General features: G+C 33.2%; 1 protein-coding gene across 29 annotated transcripts in view; it reads right to left on the bottom strand.

Moving 5' to 3' along the window:
• The window catches only part of LOC130902297 (coiled-coil domain-containing protein CG32809), a 373,790-nt gene that overhangs the window by 27,512 nt on the left and 322,842 nt on the right, over positions 1 to 23,436 (bottom strand). For 17 of the 29 annotated variants that reach the window (XM_057814300.1, XM_057814298.1, XM_057814290.1 and 14 more), the window contains 6 exons: positions 21,276 to 21,365; positions 16,586 to 16,648; positions 16,187 to 16,459; positions 15,509 to 15,725; positions 13,660 to 13,815; positions 13,365 to 13,476 (listed from right to left, as the gene is read on the bottom strand). In XM_057814300.1, coding sequence (XP_057670283.1) covers positions 13,365 to 13,476; positions 13,660 to 13,815; positions 15,509 to 15,725; positions 16,187 to 16,459; positions 16,586 to 16,648; positions 21,276 to 21,365 — 911 coding nt within the window. The remainder of the gene's footprint in view (positions 1 to 13,364; positions 13,477 to 13,659; positions 13,816 to 15,508; positions 15,726 to 16,186; positions 16,460 to 16,585; positions 16,649 to 21,275; positions 21,366 to 23,436) is intronic. The other 12 variants (XM_057814297.1, XM_057814299.1, XM_057814302.1 and 9 more) reach the window with 3 other exon arrangements.

Here is a 23,436-nt window from a genome sequence, read left to right as displayed (position 1 = left end):
ATGAGAAATTTTTCAGCATAGATTCAAATACGTCTGACCTTGTTTGAATCAACCGAATAGAAAGGATTTTCATAACTTTAAATGTATCCTCGTAAATAAATAATTTATAATGTATTTATTATAAGTATTTTGCCATATACAGATAGTTTTAACTCACTGCGGAATAGTGTCCTAAGTCAAGAGGACAAACTATCGAGTAACTAGCGGTCAAGATTAATTTCGTTTTTCGGATGATAGCTCAAAAACTGACAAAGTTACCGCAATAGGAACTATTTACATGACATTACTTGAGATAAAAATTTGAAGCTTTCTAGCACCAATGATACAATAAAAGATATTTTTTTACTTTTTCATTCATGACCCTATTTGAGGACAGGTGTCATATGTAAGCTATCTGCGCGTTGGGTAGCTACCTCGTTTACTTACTTCTGACCAAAAGCGCATTCGGATGAACAGACCTAATTGACTCAGCAAATCAAGTCAGATTTTTTGTGTAAATTTATAAATATAGATGGAACCTAGATCCACCACCATACTCATGAAACGAAATCAAAACAGTAGGTGAAATTGCTTTCATCGACCGGAAAAATGATGGCGACCATTTTTTAGAATAGTCGTGAGATTATGTTGATTGATTATATTTGAAAAGACAGAACAAAAACAAAATAGTGATACGCATCTTTGCATGTTAATGTGAAGGGAAAAATTGGAAAAAGGCGACGGCATTTGCAGAAACAGAAAGTGGTTTTCCATCAGGACAACGCACCTTTTCACATTTCGTTCATCCATATGGCTTAAATTCACGAATAGCACTTCAAATTGGTTGACTATCTACCGTATTAAGCAGGCCCCACTTTTCCTTACGTCAAAGTTTGTTGTAGGTACGAAATCTATCCCATTTATTATTGCCTATCTTGAAAATAAAGACGATAACTATTATTTGGAATGGTTAAAAAGATTAGAGAATCACTGGAAAAAGCAAAATATCTGGGATGCGAAGTTCGCTGGAAACCTGACTTGAAAAAAACGGGAAAAACAAGGTATTAGATACAAGAGAATGAGTTGGTTGCTGGGACGAAAATACACTCTGTCAATTCTTGATAAATTACTTCTATATGAACAAATCCTGAAACAGGCAAGGACCTACAGGATTCAACTATGAGGATGTGTCGACGAAAGCAACACCCAAGTAATCCAAATATTTCAAAAAAGAGTGATCGTTTATATATCCTAGTACATTCGAAATAACTATCTTCATCGGGAACTGGAGATAGATACTGTAAAGAACAACGGCTCTTAAAATATGTGAACATAGAGGCAATCCAGTTCCTCGACAACACAAACCCAGAGAGAATACTGGAGAGGACGCAGCCATTTGATATAGTTATGTAAGTGCTAAGTGTAAAATCAGTAAGACCCTTAGCTTACAGACATTTACAGTAATTTAGGATAGAGCAAAATTGTTCATTGATCGTAATAATGATCAGATAGGAAAACCTTCCAGATTTTTTTTAAAAAAAATTGGATGATCATCGTATTAATTAGATCTGGCCCCGGAGACTTTTTCTTCGTCAAAGTTTCTTGTATGTGAGAGATCTTATTCATTCATATATGCTTATTTTGAGAAGACCGTAACTATTATTTGGTATGGTTGAAAAGTTATAAACTTAATAAGAGACTATTTCGATTAATAAAAATGATCAAGAAAATGTCTTGTTTCATTGTTAGGTCAGAAACATTTAAAACAACCCTATGTATGGTTAGAAATAATAATGAGATAATAATATTTTGATAAAAACCGAAATTAAATGAAAACCTACCTTGGTAGGCCATTATGAAGTCGAAATCTCAATTTCCTTCAATAACATATAAGGATTCACATCTACTTCTTTTGACTTATGTTCAAATTTTTGAGCACACGATTTGCAGAGGTTTGAATAACTTATGCAATAATATTTTAGAATTCTAATTTCAATTGATTAATTATACGATCTGTTTCTCCATTTTCTCTATTTTCCTTACTAAACCACAGCAGGAATAGTTAGCTCTTCCCAAGAAAAATCAATCTGTATTCTTTACTACTAATACTTTTAGCAAGAATTGACTTTCCTTTAGTAAAATGAATTCTTCTCTGCAATCGACTTTTCCTGTGACATATACATTATCTAAATTTGCTTATTATTGACATAACTTGCCTGTCTTGAATGGGAAAACAAAATTTACTGGTTATAGAAGGAACGTTCTTCCTGCAACGAAACGAACGTTTCTGTTTCGTTATGATGAATTCGTACCAAATGTTTACACAAAAGAGTTTAAGAAGAAATCCGCCGATTATTTCTGTAGTATTTCTTTGTTTTTCAATAGCGGTTGTAAAATTTTCTTAAAACTATCAGGGTAGGAAAAGTGATGAATGAGACAAGATGCTTTTCTACAGCCAGGGATATGCTTAAACTATGTGGTTATATTTGTGAAAATTTGCTAGTTCATTTAACTGCATTAATATGTATAATTAAGTGATAAAATATCCTAAATAAACTCTAAAAATTCCTCCAAAATATTGATCGTTTTATTTTTATTTCCGGTGGAATGTAAGATGGTGGATCAGGAACAGTGGATATAGAGGAAACTAACAAAATAATCATTCAAAGGACAGAAATCAAGTGGAAAACGGAAGCTTAGTGATTAATTTCGAAAAGGATATACAATGCGTGTGTATGGAATAAATTCAATTTCAACACAAATCAACACAAATTTTGAATGAGAAAGAGATCGTGTGGCACCTTGTTGGAAAGAGATTATAGTCTCCTGCTTAGCGATATAGTTTTTTTACTTTGGTGCAATTATAACTGAGAAAATTAATTTTTAAGATGTAAAATTTTGATTGATGTGTCTATCGCAAAACTTTACGTAGAATGAAGATAATGTCGCATAATATTTGGAATGTATTTTTCAATGTATTTTATACATTGAAAAATATATACAATAAAATTAAATCAAAACGACCACCATTCACTTCTTGATAATAACCGGTTTTGCAATTCAAGGTACAACTTTTTATATAACTTCAATGGTTATTTTGTTAATTTCTTCCGTTATCCTAACTTTTAAATCAGCAATTTTATCTGGTCTATTGAAATATGATCTAGATTTTTATTAACTCTATAAAAAGTAATCGAGAGGAGTCAAATCGGGGGATCTAGTTGGCCATTCGATCACTACACGTTTTCCAATCCACCTATTGGAAAAAACCGTTAAATAATTTCTAGCAGCACGTGAAAATGGCGGTAGATCTCTGTTTTATTGGTAGTAAGTAGCTCGATCCATCTCATTTGGATGATTAACATCAGAAAAAGGTCTTTGTAATGTATTAATCAAAAAATCTAGATGAACCTCACCATTAACTGTGGTCTAAAAAAAATGAATGCCAATAATATTATTGTCAATGATACCCGCCCAAACGTTCACTTTTTTAGGATATTGAGTGTGAGCCTCGCACATCCAGTGAGGATTCTCTCTGCTCCAATATCTATAGTTCTGTTTGTTAACTGTTCCGTTAAAATGAAACGTGAAATTTAATTTAATTTAATTTAACATTTAATATTTAGTAACTTTAAAGATTTTTTTCCTGATGTTGCAGATTCAAAGTTAGGATAACGGAAGAAATTAACAAAATAATCTCTGAAGTCATACAAAATCTTATTCGATAATTTCAAAATCGCCTCGGTTATTAACAAGAAGTGAATTTTGAACATTTAATTTAATTGTAAAATACATTGGAACATATAAACTAAATATTATGTGACATTATTTTTTTCAGTCCACGTAAAGTTTTGTGATAGACACATTATCAAAATCTTACAAACATCTAACAAATCAATTTTCTCAGTTATTATTGCATCAAATTTGAAGAACTCCAAATTGCTGAACAGTGGACTTTCCTTTTCCCTTTCCAACAAGATGTCACCCTTTCTTATTCAAAATTTTCGAGGAGTTGCTTCTAAATCAGAGGGGGTCTTGTTTCAGGTTTTTCTTCACATAGTACATAATAACGCTCCATACATTGTGTAAAACTAATTCGTGGGAAGACCTACATCATCATTTATCAATTTTGCCGGAGATAGTGAGGAATAAATTTAGATTTCATCAGAAACATATCTGATTAAATTGTTATCTGTATTTTCTATAATAACCATGAAGCAAAATAAACCACTCAAAGTATTTTTCTCTCGCTGTATCGTTTTATGAAGATTTTTCTTTTATTAGGGGTTGTGTTAGATCAAAAATATGTATTTCTATTCACAAACTTATGTCGCAACATACATATCGTTTTTATTGAATACTGTATTATTAGTTGGAGACTGATACAGATATAGTTGTATGAAGAATCTGTTAATTTTCTTCCATTATGCGTGATTCATTAAAATTACACGTGATTAGATGAAACATTTCTATAGACTTATATAACTGCTCTCTACTATAATATTTTTCTGATTATATCATTGTATTGTAAATTAAAAAACATACAAATCCACGTTACACTTATTTTGGAAGGAATTATGTATAAGCTGGTTTTCAAATGGATTGGATCAACCCTCAAGCGCATATGGACACAACTCCTATATTTTTTTATTAAAAGTGGGCTTTTCCTACTTTTTCAAATATTCTATATGAATGACTAACAATGTTTAACGACTTATGATAAGGAATTTTCGAAAACTATGATAGGGTTAACCCAATCATGATTGGGAAACTAACCCTGATAGAACGGTGGGTATGTGCGATCAGCAGTTCGGTTGCTTCATTTTCCTATGGTTTATTGAACATAAAAAATCATTCACTTCCCTTATTTGGTTGTCTCCATTGTTAACTGTTCAAAAACAAATATCAAACATCTAGATTCTAATAAACAAGTAAATGAATATCATGAAAGAACTCTCAAAAAAGTGATAAAATTGAAAAGTTCTCGTAGATCATGTTTTTAATTTGAAATTTCCATCGAAAATTGTACGTGATGTTCGGAGACTGTGATCTGAATCTCATTCTAGGTTAGGATCCGCAATAAGCTGATAGGTCTTCTGTCTGAACCTGGTTTATAGTTTCCGAAAAGTCCTATATTAATCTCTAAAACAGGTTCCGTTGTTTTTGATGAAAAACACAAATTTTTTGACATCTTTGCTACAAAAACCTTGACATCACTTCGCAATATGGTATAAATTCTTTTGAGAACAATTTATATAGAAGGATATAATTTTACAAGCAAATGACTGCCTTGAAAGTTGAAGATCAAAATAGTATGCACAATATTTGCTTTACTGTTCCCTCAATGGATATTTCAACAAGCGAAGTTGTTAGTACTCGAGAAATAAAAATTTGAGGAAAGTATCCAAAGAAAGAGGAAGTTTGTGCTGGAACTTCTAAAAACTAAAAACAGTGTCGTTGGCTCATTATTCATTGAGGAAACTATAACTAATAAGCTCCGCACAATACTTGATCTCTCAATAATGGAAAATCAAATGTAACAAGATTTAGCACGAAGATCTCATTTATTTTAAGCAAAAGAAGCTCCACTACATCACTTTCTTTATTTAAACAAGTACTGAAAGATAAGATTTCCTAGTAGACTCATTGGCTGTTTAGTGGTAATAGAACGGACGCCGCGATCGCTCAACTTGGAGTATCAGGATTTCTTTTTGATCACTTTGTGATTTTAATTGCAAGACAATTGATACTTAGAATTTCCTCGCGATTTCACTTGACTTTTCTCAAAGTACTAAAAAGAATGATTAATTATTTCCTATTTGAAAAGGCATTTAAAGGACCTCTAAAATAAAGTATAGGCTAGACTCAATTATCTTTTGTTATTTCAAGGTTTTATCGATCCCCGTAAGAAAGTTGTAGTAATTTAATTGTAAACCAGCTTACGATCTTTTATATAAGTGAGACGTATGTTTGCATATTTTATAGGGGGTGTATCAAGTTGATACAATGTTACAATTTCATTCTGATGCATTTTTTTCTCGTTTTTAATGAATGTTTCGTCGTAAAAAGACTTTAATACCAAGGTCGATTATCAAATTTCATTTCAATATTCCTAGAATTATTGTTACAATCTACGAATTTATTTAATTGATTCTAATCTTCTACAAATTATTAAAATAGATATGACAAAGCAATTTTGAATGTCCATGCTCAATTACAATAAGCACCAGATTGATAGTTTATAACTTTGTTTAAAAATAAGATTTTTCTGGGAAGTAGAACGAGTGAAGCAATGTCCTCTTGCTTTTGGATATTTTTTTTAAAGATTAGGTCGCATCAGTTGTTGCATCGTTTTGTTCTTCTTCAGCGGCAATGTTAATAACAACAAATATCCTCTGGTCTAGTTGTTGAATCCTCATTTCGACATCCGAATTGATTCTCAGAATCAGCTTATAATTTGTGGCCTAATTTGACAATGTGTACTTCTCCTAATTTTCTTAAGCTCTTCTGCAAATGATTCTATCAAAATACTTGATATTACCAAATCGATTTCTAATAGTTATATATTAGTCATTTAGAGGGTATTGATTGTGAAATTTTTTCATCTGTCACATGAAGATGTCTTATTTTCTCAATGTAAGTAATTTCACTTTACGAAACGTTTAATTCAAAAGTCGCTGTAGCTCATTGCTGGTAATATTGCTTGGTTAATTATAAATCGATATGCCATTTTGAAATTGTATTTGATATAACGTTGTTTTTACTTCTGTTATAAATTTCTTTACATCTACTAGTTTATTAAGCTTTCTTCGTAAGGTTATGATTAAAGCTCGGAGTATTTGGGTTCTCTTTTCCATCAAAAATGACTTTAATGTTAATTTCATTCCCAAATTTGGTCTGTATTATAAGATTTACGGATTTATCTATTCTCTATTCATGTATTATCGTAATGTCCAATGGACGCAGTTCGTCTTTTGAGATAATTGATCTCTATAATCTACTTAAATATTATTGCTGTAGTTTCCAACGCGAGGAGATCAAGTTTTCTTTTCTATACTCCACCACATTGAGATATTAACACCTTCTTATTGGGTTAGTCCTCTTATCATTTCGTAATAGTTCATTTGATAAATCGCTGTAAAAATTATATTTATGTAATTTTTTGATAATACAGATTTCAATACATTTGACCCCATCGTGAACTATCAAGTTTATACCCAGAAATGCAAACCTATGCAAGTGAAGTCAAATGTCACGTCACTTAGATAGTAAATGTTTTTAATTGGTCGAAAATTTAGTCAGATAGACACTCAGGGTTTTTGACCTGGTATATTTGATTTTATGATAATCTCTTTAATTAACGTTATCGATGGCTTTGGATTGGCACAGTAGTTACATGATCCCTTGCCATTGGATTTCTTTTTGGGAGAGAATCTAAAATTCAGAATATACGCGTATAGACGTTGCAAAGTTTTTACAGAAAATTTTATAAAATATCGATTACTGACACTGTAGGTGATTGCAAATGTGAGAAAAGTTTTGCAAAGTAATTATATCATTGGAGTGAAGCACAGGTAATTTCGAAATTACCTTCCAAGTGTTGTCCACTTGACTCTACTAGCCAAAAAATATTTGAATATTGGCCTTCTCTTTCATTTAGAACTTCTATAGATTCTCAGGTTGTTTAAGTATTATTTCTCAAGAGTTTAGTTGTCAACTTTCCTTCCATGTTTTGTGTAATCCTCCATGTAGTCTATTCTGCTGGTTCACACACTTCTTTAGGCGAATACCTTCTGAGTGGGGATTCAGTAACTCATCAATGTCACTGCCGTTAAAGCCCAGAGAAGATAATGAGGATTCTAAGATTAGGTTGAATAACTACCTGAGGGAAAATGTAACTTGTTCAAAGGATGTTTCGGAAACTGTTCGGATTCAAGTAATGAATTAGAGTGTGGTTAGATTTTCTGTGTATTTGAAGGAAGTTTTGTAATTTAGGACATTTTAACACATAATATAAAGAACTATCAATTATTATTTTAAGAAATTCTCACAAATATTATTTAAAAATGACAGGTTGGAAATAGCAAAGGTAACATTGGAAATGCTTGTAAATTTCTTCAATATTATTGATGAATTGTTTTTAAAATTAATGCTTAATTACATTTTCATAATGCCAGGATGAGAATCAATTTATATTTATTATCATTTTTTAATAGAAAACTTTGTGATATTGCTACCTCGACAAACTTTGCTTAAATGTAACTAGGTTACTTGATATTTTCAAATTACTACAATTGGGTTAAAGAATATTGGTTAATGTGCGGAAAATTTGAATTAACAACCTTTCAAAGCCATTTCACATTAGTATTCTATCATCTATAAGCAGTTTAATCTCGTTTTGATCATGGGTAACATCTCCATAATCATGAACGAGTATCAAAATGCTAAATAAAAATATCGATTTTTTATAAATTAAGTCATTCCAACGCTCGATGGCATGCTAGTAGAAGGATTTGTCTTTTGCCTCCAAATAGACTTTCAGAAATTCCTTCTTCATTTAGGCTAAATTGCTTACCGAAGATCAGCGAATAGCCAGTCATCACTGGGGAACAAATCTGTACTATACTGTGGATTAGGAAGCAGCCCGAAGTGTAATTAGTTCAATTCAACCATCGTTGCCATCGATGCATTGTCTTGGTGAAATAGTGGGCTTTTCTCCGACATATGAGGCCGTTTTTCCTTGATTTTTGCATTCAAACGATCCAACAACTGTATGTAGTATTTGCTAATGATTGTCTTTTCCTTGTGGAGATAGTCGATGTAAAATATTCCATGCGCATCCCAAAATACTGAAGCCTTAACCTTCCCAGCTGACTGTTACGTATTTGGACGCTTCGGAAGTGTTTCACCGGCTACAGTACACTCAGATGATAATCGTTTTGATTCGGGAGTGAAGCGATGGATCCACGTTTCATCCATTGTCACATATAGACGCAACAAACTGATTTTTTACGTAAGCCTGCTCTGAATCATCAACACGTTTTTGTTTTTAATCGACTGTGAGTAAACGCGGCATCCATTTTGAAAAAAGCTTTCTTATGGTCGAATGTTCATGCATAATTGTAACCTTACTGCCTTCTGATATTTTTACGGCCTCAGCTATTTCACGAAATTTCAATTTATGATTAGATATAAGCAGTTTGCGGACTGAAGTAACCACTTCAATTGCACTACTAGAACGTTCAGTCGTTTACCATAATCGGTGTTTGCACGACAACGTTTAAATTTAGCAAACTAATAAGAAATTGTTCTTTCCGATGGAGCAGAGTCCGCATAACACTTTTGAGGCCATTAATGAGCTTGTACAGTATTTTTCATGAAGAAACAATGATAAATTAACACACGTAATTGTTTTGGTAATAACAAAAGTAGCTTTACTTAAATGGATTTTCAATTTAATGTGACTAACTGAATGAAATTTCACACATAGCATTTTGGAAGTTGGTACTTTATAAACGTCATATTGCTTTCACAATGGTAGCGCCATCTGTGTGTCAGTCACACGACTTATTAAGTGATATAGTATCTTACAAATATAGAAACAAGATTGCAACAGATGTTGCATTGTTGTAGGACTATAATATCGCGTTGAAACAAAATATATGAGGTGAGAAATCAACGTTTTTCCTAATAAAGTAATACTATTACCCAATTTAGTCTAGAACTAATCCCACTGTATAAGGAGTGATACATATGTGGCTATAGAGAATAAATTTTTGTACAGGGATTATTGATAACCACACAAAAGAAATTTTCTTCATAGAAAGTGATTAAAATGATGACAAATATTTGGTCCTGATAAGACACCAAGCTGCAACTATGTGCATGTTTTAGGGTTGTTCCTTAAAAATACAGTATATTATCCAACACATCACAAACTCAACCAAAGTCATTATCTTTGTCTTGCCATTCTTATAGGAGATATTTTCGTAGAGAATACTAAGAAACTCAAAAAATCATGGCAAAATTCCATCAAAAATAAAATTTTCCCTTGAAAAGGATCAATGGGATTTTCTAGCAATTCATTCATGAAATTATTCTCAACATTCACAAGATATTTAAGCTATACAAGAATTATTCTAATGTTTTATTTGAGCCGAATAAATATTTAGAACACGGATTAGCAAATTATAAGAGAAAATCTATTATTTTCTGATCGCAACAATCAAATGTTTTTTTCTGATGACATATAGGTTGATTGATTAGTGTGATAAATTTCAGTGCCTTCTTTTTCCTTCGAAATAGGAATTTGAGAATTTATAGCCATCATTTGTCCTCATATTTTGATATTATATACAATTTTACAGGGTGATACAGAGCGCCTTGCCATATCAAAGTTACATTTTTTTAAATGAAACATTACATATTTGAAATCACCTTGCCCTCTCCATTACAATAGTAAAGAGTGTGTTCTACGAGGTATTTTGAAAGTAATAACCGGTTTTTCACAAAAATCGTAACAAGTATGTAGGAGAAATTAAAGAATGAAGATCTGTTGCAGCCGCAGCATTCGAATAATAATAAAAATTCTATTTATCTTGTTAATTTCCATTGAATCTGATACAAGGTGATTCAAAATACTTATATATTATCATCTCAGTTTTTTAAATGTATTAACCTGTATCTATCTGTACTATCAACATACTACTTTTTTTATCCAGCATTTCTTATACATAAAATTATTAGTTCTTGAGATATTTTGATTTTACTGTGCAAACTAATGACTATGTACTATTTATTAGTTGTGAATTGGCTATGATAAATTTGTTAAAAATTGATATTTGATTTGGTATTTGATATAGATGTAATGATTGATATGATCTGGATATTGGGAGGATGCAATGAAAACCCTTCACTACCATCAAGAGTATACCATTAACCTGAAAGGCGATAACCTACAAAAGCAATGATTTTTTTGTTATATTGTGCAGTAAAAGGTGAAAAGTCGATATCAATAAAAGATTTCTGGAGGCATTTTGCAGTTTCAGAAATTGCAGAAAATTGGAGTGAAGAAGGGCCGATCACTTAGCTTACCGTCGATATCAAAAACAAATGTTGACACTAGTGCCAGTTATGTTGAAAGAGGACATTTTCTCGGAAACAGAGAGAAACAACATCGGTATCAATTCAGCGGTTGCAAAGGCAAGCCGAGAACATTTTGCGGCAAATGTAAGATTATGTTCTGAATGTTTCATTAAATTTCAGAAAAATAATTTACATTTTTATTCTTTTTATTATAGAATGATGTTTTAGAATAACTCACATATCATAATAATATTTTTAATTACAACATTATTTATAGTCCCATACTCCTCATCTGAGGACTGCCCTTTTTGAATAAATTTAGACGTGGTATTATTTTGTTTTCTACGCAGGTAAGTTTCTAATGAAAAATTAACGACAGTCATTAGAAAAAAATGAATTGTGCGTTAATGAGTTAAAATAGAAAAGATAAAAGAACTGTCTTCAGTCTGTCTGATAACCAAAATTTAATCATTTACTTTCAATTTTGGCACTATTAAATCAACGCAAAGTAAATGATTAAGACTATAGCAGACGGAACTGGAATATGAATGTACGGGCCCAGAAGCAAACACTCTGAAAATCTGGGCATCGCACCAAGCATTTTTCAAGTAAAAATTTATGCAATTGAAAAATATTTTCTTTTCAATATGAAGAGGAACTATCGTAAATATCGTAAATAGATCATTATTTTCTCCGATAGTCAAACAGCCATTAGAGCTCCCAGCTCCAGTATCATAAAATCCAAACTGGTTTGGGATTGCCAAAAATAATTAAACGATCTAGACAAGAAAAATAAAATCACCCTAGCAAGGGCAGACAAGCCTTTCATAGGACCCGAACACTTCTGTGGTATCAGCTACAGTATAATGGAAAAGAAGGTAGATAGGAGCAAAACCAATTATTCAGACAACCCACAAGGGCTGAGACAGACAAATACTATTCTGGGAAACTATAACCAGAGTAGATCTGCTGAATGTATCAACCTAAGTACCTACCTACCGGAGCACTGTCGTGTCAATAAACACCTGGAGACGCTAGACCTAGCAGATAATGCGGCGTGCAGATTTTGTTGCCTTTATCCACATTCTCTTGAAGTGTGAAATACTAAGGGACTCCAGAGCACTACACCTGGGTGCGCTTGAAATAGAAAACGAAGATATCTGGGGCAATTCAAGCCATCCTATATTTTTTTGAAAGAAGTGGGATCAATGTATCAACTGTAACAACTGGGTTCTACAGAATCGTATCAAGAAAGGGGGGATACCCATATAGGATTTTATAATAAGCTCAGTATAAATCCAGACTTGGGCCAAGTATGTTCAACTTTGGCCCTAGCTTGGAAGTCGTTATCAGCCCAGACTTGGTGAGAATCTGAGATGATAACAATGTCCCTCGCTTGGTTTGCAAGCTTGGACCAGGCCTTAAACATATAAAGAAATTATATTATTTTTTATTGTCTTTTATGCATGACAGAATTTTATTCGTAAAAAATTATTACTCTTAATGTTAAGCCTGGCTGACTATAGGATGGTCGAGGTCGGGTTACCCAGAGTTCAGCCAGGTTTGGGTGAATATGGGATGGTCGAGGTAAGGTTACATAGAGTTCAGCCAGGCTTGGGTGACTATAGAATGGCCGGGACTAAATTACCCAGACTTCAACCAGGCTTGGGCCATTATTGGTTTGCCAAGGCTAGGTTTCGCAGCGTTGGCCCAAACTGAGCCCAGTCGTTCAAGTATGGGGGCTCCTACATGGGTAATAGATCCTTTGGAAGACCCCAAATCCATACATACATACAAAGCTGACTAGAAGAAATATGAAGCATAGAGATTAATGGAAATAAAGTCTTATCATTGTTAATAGAGAACAAGTATTATATCAACTTATACAATTCATAGCAAATTAATGAGCGTAACGAAAGAGATGAATTTTTCAAGAAAATAGTTACAGCAATTCATTTGTTCAAACAGGAAGCCAGAGTGATAGACAAATAATAAAAATAAGAGCCGAAACATATCATTATAGCTTTGACGTTATGTTTTTTTATTTCTACTTTTTAGATTTATATATTAGTCAATAAGACATAACAACGCCTGTCGAGATAGCTCTGATATGAAAAAAAAAACTGAATTCAAAATTTCCCGGTGATCTGTATGCCCTACGCAATTCGTAATTTGGTTTACTCCAAGGCGGTTAGATTATTTAAATAATAAAATATTTTCGTTTCAATATAAATTGATTCTGATAAGCATAACATGCGGGTAAGTAGAACAAAATATATAGTCTTGCAGTACTCGATTACCTTGCTGTGCGTTGACGAAGGAGTTATTGGTGGTGTTTCGGTAGGGGTGGGAGAAAGACGACCGTCGTTTGAATTAGAAGCAGGAAGCCTTTGTTCTTGTACACTAGCTAACCTAAAATGATTATTTTTTATTACTTCGATGAAAATTAACACACCATTTTTCTAAAATGTCATTTCTTTTAGATTCATCTGAGAAAATCTGAAATGATACAATATTTTAGCCCGTTGGTTATCAATACCTACCGCTTACTTTTTCTAAACGTTACAAACATCAGAATGTATACGGTTTTCCTACCTTTTGAGTGTAACAAGAGTACCCGTTAGCTTCTTGCATCTTCGAAGAGCGCTCTCTAAACGTTCGGGTTCTTCTTTTAAAAATGTCTCCTCTCTCATAACTTTTTCCATTTCCGTCGTTAAGAAAGCTTTCATGCTATCTTGTAAACCAGGAAACCTGTAATTTGAATCAACGATCATGATTAATTCGTGATTTTTCACAAAAGTGTAGTGTGACGTACAAAATTAGTATCTAGGTTCCAAATAAATGAATTTCAAGCATTCAAAATCGAGATTAAATTCATATACACCTAATTTGCCAAAATAACTCAACCTAGAATTATTTATTTAAATGAAGCAGTCGTCGAGAAGGTTTATATTTTTATTTCGTCTTGAAGATGATTTTGAAACGATGTAATTAGGAGAGATTTAGTCCATAGAAATGTTATATTTTGAGGGCCAAACTGAAAATTTTTAGGGAACATAAGAGGGCACGTCAAGGGGGTTAATTCAAGTTCAACCTCAAGTTTGTGGGGTTGCGGCCCTAGTCCCCCGGCCGCCATCATGGAAAAAAGGGTGAAAACACATTTTTCGCAATATCTCGGAAACTATGAATCTCACAAAAATTTGTTCAGACATATTTTGTAGCAAATTGCTTCACCTATAACTATGCTTATGTAAGTTTTTGTCATAAATTCAAAATTTGAAAAGTTATGAGCAAAAAAGTGAAAAAATTTGTTGTGTAATAACTTTTTTTTTCTATTGATTTTATCAAAAAAATATGTGAGAATAGTTTTGTAGAATATCTCTTCACGAAGATTATCTTTTCAAATTTCATTTATTTAAAACGTTGTTACAGTGCTCCAAAGTTGACCGGGTCCGTCAATGCTCATGACAACCTGGTCAATACAACATATTTACCTTATTTTAATGTTTATTTTTATTATAAACACATTTCCGAAATTTATTTTCCAATTTCTACAATTTCACTTATTTATTACTGACTCTTTTCCTTATTACAGAGCTTAAAAAATTATTGTTTTTTATTGACCAGGCTGAATTAGATACAATCATCGTCTCTACTACACTTGCTGCATCCCAATCCTGCGATTTCTCCACTATCGTAGCAGAGAACATCGACATCATTGTGTTACTCACGGTATTAGGGAGGAAAAAGTCAAATATTTTCTTTTTAAAACCTTCAAAAGGACGTACATATGATCAGATATATAGCCTTTCATCCTTTATTTATCGAGATATCAAAGCGGAAAATTTTCTGTTTCTCCATGTTTTTTCAGAATGTGACACAAAATCAGACGTATATAATATGGGCAAACTAAAATTCATGAAAATTCAGAAAAAACATTCTGAGTTGGTTCGTGGTACAGCGCTATTACTGGATGAGAAAGTATATCCACCTTTGGTCATTGATCAGTCTAGTTGGCGAACGTTTTTCCGTTGCTTTATACGGTGGCTTCAAAAACGATTCTTCAAGACAGTATTAAAAAATTCATTCAGTTCATCATCGCTTCCCCAACACAGGATGCAGCTAATTTTCGCAGTCCCCGAGTGTATCACGAGGTCCAATTCATAAAAATTAACCGAACTGCTTTACGATTTGTTGCTTAATCCACGAAACTCAGTTGATTTGAAATATGTTCCCAAACTTGAAGAAAAGGGTTACTAGAAAACGATTTTAGGTAAATTAAGAGGTTATGAAAAAAACTTTTTCTTCTTGTTTCGTCAATCCGCCGTCTTTTTGTATGGAAAATCAGCTATCGGAAAGTATGTGAATACAGACATCAAGATTCAACATTTCAACACAATTTATTTAATTTATTGTTATCCCAGACATCAATCTTAAAAATTACCTTAATTTGAGATCAGCAACTGTTTTGGAGCTTTTACTTAATATTAAGGCCATATTTTCCACATCTGACATATTCACTCTTGTTTTTCTATTTATTACGTTTCCTCTGAGCTCTTCCACTGTAGATTCAAGATCACCCAAATCTGTTTCTAATCTTAACATTTCTTGTTTATAAAGATCCTCTTCTCGAGTTAATCTAACGCGTTCTTGATCCATGCCTATAATCAAATCACATTTATATGCCAACATATATGATTTTCTCAATGGTGAAAACTTGAACGCAATTTACAAGATGTAGATTAATACCAATGCTGAACGCGTGATCATCATTAGACACCTTGCATTGATCGACTGTGGAATAACGGATAATATGGTTACGAAAAGTTTTTGTTTCCGTTTATTTTTATTTATATCGTCTCTGCTTTGAAAACTTGCTATTAGGAATAATATTGGTTCGCAATATCTCTCCCAATTACAACGAATACACATGTCTTGTAATTCAAGATAGAGAGATAGCAAGTTGTTTGAAATTTTCGCTTTGTGCTCAACGCTTGTCTCCATTCGCATTGATACAATTTGTTGTGAATTGCGTTCAAATAATATTTTGTTATTTTTTTTTAACTGCAAGGTATCTCCACTATCCAATCAAGTAAAGTGTGAAATGAAGGAAACTCTGTACCTGCTTGCCAAACCTGTTCTCCACCAGCCATAAGCATAGCTCGAATTTTGATGAAAGTGTCTCGTATTGTTTCTTTTACTGAATGTGCTTGAGCTTGAGACATCCTTCTCAAATTTCGGACCTCGGCTCTCAAATCCTTAGCTTTTTTCTGTAGCCCTCTAAGTTGATTGTACATCTCTGGTGTTAGTTGTAAGTCTCTATAAATCCTGCTATCATAACTTGGAGATAACGATGTCGATTTACCTGGTGGAGCTGGTTTAAGACGATCTCGTTCTGGAAGGAAACAGTGACATATGTTTTTATTGTACTATATATCTCAATTAAACAGGAACATGGATAATTTCCAGAGGCATTACATTAATTCCTGGTTAATTCACAATATTACATATATTTTCTTACCCTGTGATGAAGTCCTTGGTAAAGTTGATGATTTTATAGCAGGTTTTGCTGGTTTAGTATCCGCTGAAGAAAGCAAAATAAAAAGATGTTAGTAAAAACACATGCAAAGATAAGAAATCGCATACAGGCTTACAGGATATAATTAGTGGAAACTCAGTAAAATCAATTCAAAACCACTATCGTGCAAAGGTTCGACTCTGCTCTTGATTGCACGGCCAAGCGAACCTGTTGAACAGTTTCTATAGTTGAGTCCCATCAATTGTATAAAGTGACTCATATTGTAGGGCAATAATATAGGTAAGAGATGGCGAACCTTTTTTGTTGTCCATACCATAAAGTCATAATTTTTTTAAAATAGGTGACGTCCCTTAATAAAATTTAATCCGAAATATTAGCGTGGTGAAACTATACATAATTATAATTAAATAAATGAAAGTAATTCTTATTTCACTGATAAGGAGATGCAAGACCAAGATAAAGACTGGCTTAGTCTTAGTCTTACATCTAATATCATCTAATAAAAGCAATACGGAATGTGGTCTGTGTATTTTTGGAATGGTAGGTAACTAATTTTTTTTAAGGAAACTTATTTTTGACAATTAATACCATTTTCATTTATGGTCGTATCTTGCTGGAATATCTGATAAAGTTAGTTTCTGATTTATTATTAAAAATAATAGACATTAACAGTGGGGGATTTATAGACAGGCTGTAGCCTAGTGCGGCAAATTTTGAGGGGCGGCAAATTTTGTTTTATTCCGATTCAAAAGATTCGAACTTCACACTGAAAAATGAGTTTTGATGAGTAGCACAAGAGAACTTCAACTATTTTAAGACAAAGGCGATGAAATGAAGCGTATAGAATGTATATATATATATATATATATACTGGAATGTATATATACTGGAGAAATGAAAAAAGACAACAATTTATGGAACACTTAAAGAACGTATTGGAATGGCTGCTAGTGATTACCTCAGAGTTAATACATTTATCGTTGTCCCATCTTTGAGTAAGAAGACCTTTAACGGATTTATCTAGAAATTCTTATTTCTTATGAAATTGAGTGAGTTTCTACCATCGGTTCTAACAGAGAAGGTGGTTTTCTGGAGAAATTGTACACTAATGATTTCAAAGCTACTAACATTTACTGCTTATTGTTCTGTGACAGAAGCTTTTCTTGCTTGAAAAGAGTGGAGAGCTATTCACTATCGACTTTAAGTCAAGAAATACTTAATCTCATCCCTTTTATGCATAGAGTCAGACCTAATGAACTCTTTATCATACGAAAATATAAGCTGGAATTTCTGGAACCGTTGGTAATATTCAAACTGCATATACTATTCACACCACCACTTCACCAACACACCAAAGATTACATTGTCTGGCGCCCGTTTCGATAACCGAGTTATCGTCTTCAGAGATTAAAGTTAGACTGTTTACCTAATCGTGAGTGTTGGTGTAGCGCAGGGGTAAACAGTTTTTTCAGTATACGATTATGATTTTGTTAAACCGTGATTGTGATCAAATGAATCAACTTTGCTTAAAATAATGCCTTTCAAAAATTATTCGCATTGAAGAAAATGTACTTGAAAATTTCAGATAATAGTAGAGTTAGTAGAGCATAGCCTACAGGTGCCCAACTTGTAAATTCACCTCTGGGTATCAATCATTATTCAAAAAATTAAGCTAAATGCTATATATTCACAAAACAACCTTATCCCTTTCAAAATACTCTCCATTATAAGTGTAATATATTTGTTCCAGCGGTGCTTCCACTGCTAGAAATCTTTAGAGATGGCTGCAAATTCCCGTTTCGTTCTTTTTTTGGTGCCGCCGCCCTTTCATGTCCCTTTTAATGCGTGGAAACAAGAAAAAGTCATACGGAGCCAGGTCAGGTGAGTAAGGGGCGTGGGGCAGCGGAATTATGTTATTTTTAACCAAAAACTGGCTAACAGTTATGGCTGAGTGTGCAGGTGCGTTGTCATGGTGGAAGAAACAGTCACCTGTTTGCTGAACCGAGCTCCAAGATATTCCACTGATTTCAGACAGTTAATCAGTTGTCTGTCGACGGTCTGTGCGCACAAGCTCTCGAATTTTTTCAACATTTTCATCGATTCGGGCAGTTAATGGACGTCCAGAGCGAAGTTTCTCATCAATCGATATTTTTAAATCGAGAAAGTCACTCAAACACTTGAGTTTTTCCCGTAGCATCAACTTTGTAAGCAGTTTTCAACATTAAAACAGTTTCAGCAGCGTTTTTACCGAGTAGAAAAAAAATTTCACAGCGGCACGGTGTTCATTTAAATTTGCCATAATAAAAAAACGAAGCAGCAGTGAAACAGCACTAGCAAAAACGGTTACTAGTGACGAACAGAATGTAGCAGGTCAACGGCCCGCGCGGCACTGAACTGGCGACGAGTTGCACTTGGCAGGCCCTAGCGGCAGAAATCAGTACTACAAGACAATGGCAATGCTATTCCGGTTACTTTTTGGTACCGCCTCGTATAAATAAAAAACGTATAAAGCGTATAAATACGTTAATCAAAAACCATGTCGTAATATAATACATAAACTTGAAAAATAGAAATTGAAAAATAAAAAGATTTATTGAAGCAGAAGACGTAAGTAGATAATTTTATTCCTGATGCCTAGATATATTATGGTGAACAAAAAAAAGAATTATCACTTAACTACCTCCATAAATCAACCGAAAACCCTTCAATTAAAATGAAATGAAAAACAAGCTCTACATTTTCTCCTTTTTTATCGTTTTATCCTTATTTTATTAGTATATCATAGGTAATATTGTGAATGGAATAATTTGTTCAACACACATTTTAATTCAAATTAGTTACACTTATTCAAAATTCTAATTGCTTTTATGATATTTAAAGGGAAAAATACACATACTCGTATATGAGAAAAGAGATAGACTGCGAGAGTTCCGTCAACGGGTATGATTTCATATATATCCTAGAATGTATATGAAATCTACCAATTAGCGTTTAGTACTTGTCAACTTTTCTTTTTTTAATTTCAAATAAAAGCCAAAATGAATTGTCAAAATGTTTCTATGGAAAATATTAGTAAAAATTGAGTGATTCCGGTAATGAATCCATAAATAATATTCCACGATATATTTTCGGTTAGCCGCAATGGAGACGTACTACACATCAAAACCTCAAAAATCAAAAAGTAAATATGAATTTTGTTATAAAAAGTTCATGGATTGGTATATCAGAAGATATCGTCACTGCTCATATGTAAGAAATATAAAGTAAAAACAAGCCCTCGAATCTTTGGATAACATATTCTATGTTAAGAACAATGATAATTATTGAATATAACATGTCACCCTAAATTGTTTTGCTTTTTTGAATTACAATCTACCGGATAAAGATCAAAGAAATCAAATACAAATTTTAACTCCGCAGCAAATGAAAAAATTTCTCTTAGAAGCACCAGATAAAGAGTATTATTTACAAAAGTAAGCTTAATAAAATAATCCATACAAATTGAAAAAAAAAACATGATCAACCGATAAGCTACATTCTACTCTGGGTGAGACTGCTCTTTCTTTATCAACAATAAACGTTGAAACGAAGACGTATGAAGAAAACGAAGAAAATCGGTACTGGACGATCGTCGACTGAAAATACTCGAGCTAGCAGACATAGTAGGCATTTAAAAAAATGCGGTACATCGCTGTGCGCAAGATGGGTACCATGTTTGTTCCCATTGGAACAATAACATAGCCGTTTTCATGTTTCCATCGATTGTTTGAAAATGTTTTACAGAAATAAAATCAAATTTTTGCAACGTTTTATAACCATTGATGAAACGTGGGTCCATCACTTCAGACCTGAACCAAAATAACAATCAAAACAATGGATTGAAAAGGAGGAACCGTCTACAAAGAAGGCATAGTTTTTCCTGCAGGCCAAGTCATGGCGTCGGTTTTATAGAGTGCGGGATATTTATCGATTGTCTTGAAAATGGAGAAAATATCAACGGCGAGTATTATGCGAGCTTATTGCAATGTTTGAATGATGAAAATAATCAAAAACGGCCGTTTTTGGCCGAAGAAAAAGTGTTGTTTCATCAAGACAAAGCATCAGCCCTCAAATCCGTTATTGCAATGGCCAAAATTAAGGAATTAAAGTTTGAATTTCCACCTTATGCATCCTATTCGCCAGTTTTAAGCCCCTCGGACTATTGTTTGTTTCCAGACTTGACAAAAAGGCTGGGTGGTCGAAGATCTTCCAACAAAAAGAGGTGATGTCGGCTGTTAAAAGCTATTTTGAGGAAATTGACGATTCTTATTATAAAAAGTGTATATATACCTTATCAGGTATTTTTGGGACCGTCCTCGTAGATTTCATACAGTCATAGAATTAGATATTAGGATGAAGTGATCTTTGAAACAGACATTTATTTTGATAGATCGTTGTTTACATAAAGTATAGAAGTGTAGAAAATTGTATTCTCTTTGTTATACCTATCTTATCAACCTCGTAGGAACAAATCATCAAAAAATCTCCATAAATACAATTTTTTCAATTGACTGTCTATGTTCTATGGAGTAATTTGCCAATCACAAAACTACAAGATGTAAATTTTTTTCAAAAGCATGCTTCCAATTTCGAGTAGGTATGGTTGTTAAAGATATAAGCAAAAAAAACTTACCTGAATGCTGCGGACTATGTTGTTTCGGTGAATTCATATCTGGGGGCTCATCACTGAACGAAACAGATTTCTCAAATGACACCGATTTATCTAAAAATTATATAGATTAAATTTTGCACGAAAATGTATTTTTTTTTAATCAAAAACGTGATGTTTTTTATAAGAAAAATTCAGTTAGAGAGATAGGTAGATAGCCTCTAGATATGGAAATATAAGTGTATTGCACCTCTTGCAATTTTTGTTGAAAGCATACTGATTTTTACTGCGACAGAATACAAAATATTTCATTGTTTTTAGTTTGTAAACTTACTTAAATCCAAATAATAAACAATAGATTTTCGAATATAGAGATTAATTGGATAGATAACTTTCCAGTTCTATTGAGTAGAGTTATGATTGATAATAGATCAGTGAGATAAATACAAAAATAGTTGGTAATTGGGAATAAATTCATTTTTCCATTTTTTATGTAAAAAGTTCGGGCCCACCGCTTACAAAGTTCAATTCCATTCTTCACAGATATTAATGATGTCTACAGGTTGTCCTAAGGAAGTGATATAATTTCATCATTGCAACACTATCAATTTGATCGCCTTTTCTATAGAGAGTTTGAATTAATTCTTCTTTAAAGACTCCATTAATTTTCCACATTCTCTATCAACAGCTGTTATCATGTGAGCGATAAATCAGAAAATCTTTATATTAATTTATTTTCTTCAAATTCCTCCAACTATAATTATATGAAAGCGAAGTAACTATCATAACCCAGTATAGCAGCAAGAAAGAGAGACGGAATAGATCCTTTGGATCACAGGTTATATCTAACTTCATCTACAACCATCATAAAAAGCCAAAAGTAATACAAGAAAATGAAGAAATTCTGCTTAAGATCTCCATTCAAACAATTCCTGGTTTACCAATGACTCTAGAAAACATTAAAGACCTTCATAGGACTTCCCAAGAAGTAGAAGAAGATATTGATGATTATAATTAAGTACTTTATTCGAAGATACCATAAACTAACTTAGAATATAGAAAGAAGAAATGTCAGAAAAAAAACCTTTATAATCACATAATACACATAATTATGTGGATATTCTAGTTTATCTTCAAACATACACTAACTTATGCTTCTTTGGATTGGAAGCAGAGAAATGCTAAAAAATCGGTGATGGTGGCGCTGGTCAACACCGACGGCTGCACTAGAAAACCTTCAGAGTGTCGGGCTTCTGCAACTTAGCATTATCTTACAGGCTGCCAAGGCCGACAAATATACACACGAAATTAATTTGCCAAAGTGGCAAGAGTCGAAGAAACTCGATTCGAAGGGAATCCTTCTGATGCCGCCAGTTTAGCTTCAGTCTCTGAAGACGATAACTTTGTTGGCGTTGGTGTATTGGTGGTGTAAACAGTTAATTCAGTACGAATATACCAACGGTTTCAGAAATTTCAACTCAGTTGCCACTTGACAAGATCCTACTGTTTGAAAATACTAGATAAAGCTTCCCAACAGGAGGGAATATAACTATAAGGTCAGATTACCTTTAGATTGTGATGTTTAATATACGGATGTATCTAAAAAAGACATGCTGACGGAAGCTTGAATATAAGGGGAGTAGATAAGTACGCTTTTGTGTGGTCATACTTACTGCGACCTAGAACACTGCAAAAAATGAAAAGTACATTATTGTGCATATTTTCAAAGATAATGCATTAGTACCATTTGGTTTGGCAAAGCTATTAGAACTGAATTCTGAGGTGCTACAATGAAATGAATAAGCTGGTTGATAAAGGGGTGGTGGAGCTGTTCTGGATTCCTAGTCATATGGGAATCAGGAGTAACGAAATTGCAGATGACCTAGACAAGCTTTAAGATTATGACTGCAGACCAGCCCAAACCCTCATAAATGACACGTACCCATCGAACTGAGTGGCTGATACTACAGTTAAGTAGATGGAAGGCAAAAATTTCGGTAAGCCTATTAGCAGATCACGTGGTTATCACAGATACAATACAGGCACGGACGCTGATAAGGATTGTTCGTTCTGTGAAGTAGCTGAGGGAATTACGATACATATCACCTGCAACTGTCAAGTTCTTTTTAACACATAAAGGAAAATCCTAGAATTTGACCTAGTAAAAGAGCCTTGCTTTCAAGGT

Source organism: Diorhabda carinulata, chromosome X, assembly GCF_026250575.1.
Source record: "Diorhabda carinulata isolate Delta chromosome X, icDioCari1.1, whole genome shotgun sequence".
In the NCBI taxonomy this organism is placed as follows: Eukaryota; Metazoa; Arthropoda; class Insecta; order Coleoptera; family Chrysomelidae; genus Diorhabda; species Diorhabda carinulata.
Note: the sequence above shows the minus strand (reverse complement) of the source record. Positions and strands in the feature narration are given on the sequence as shown.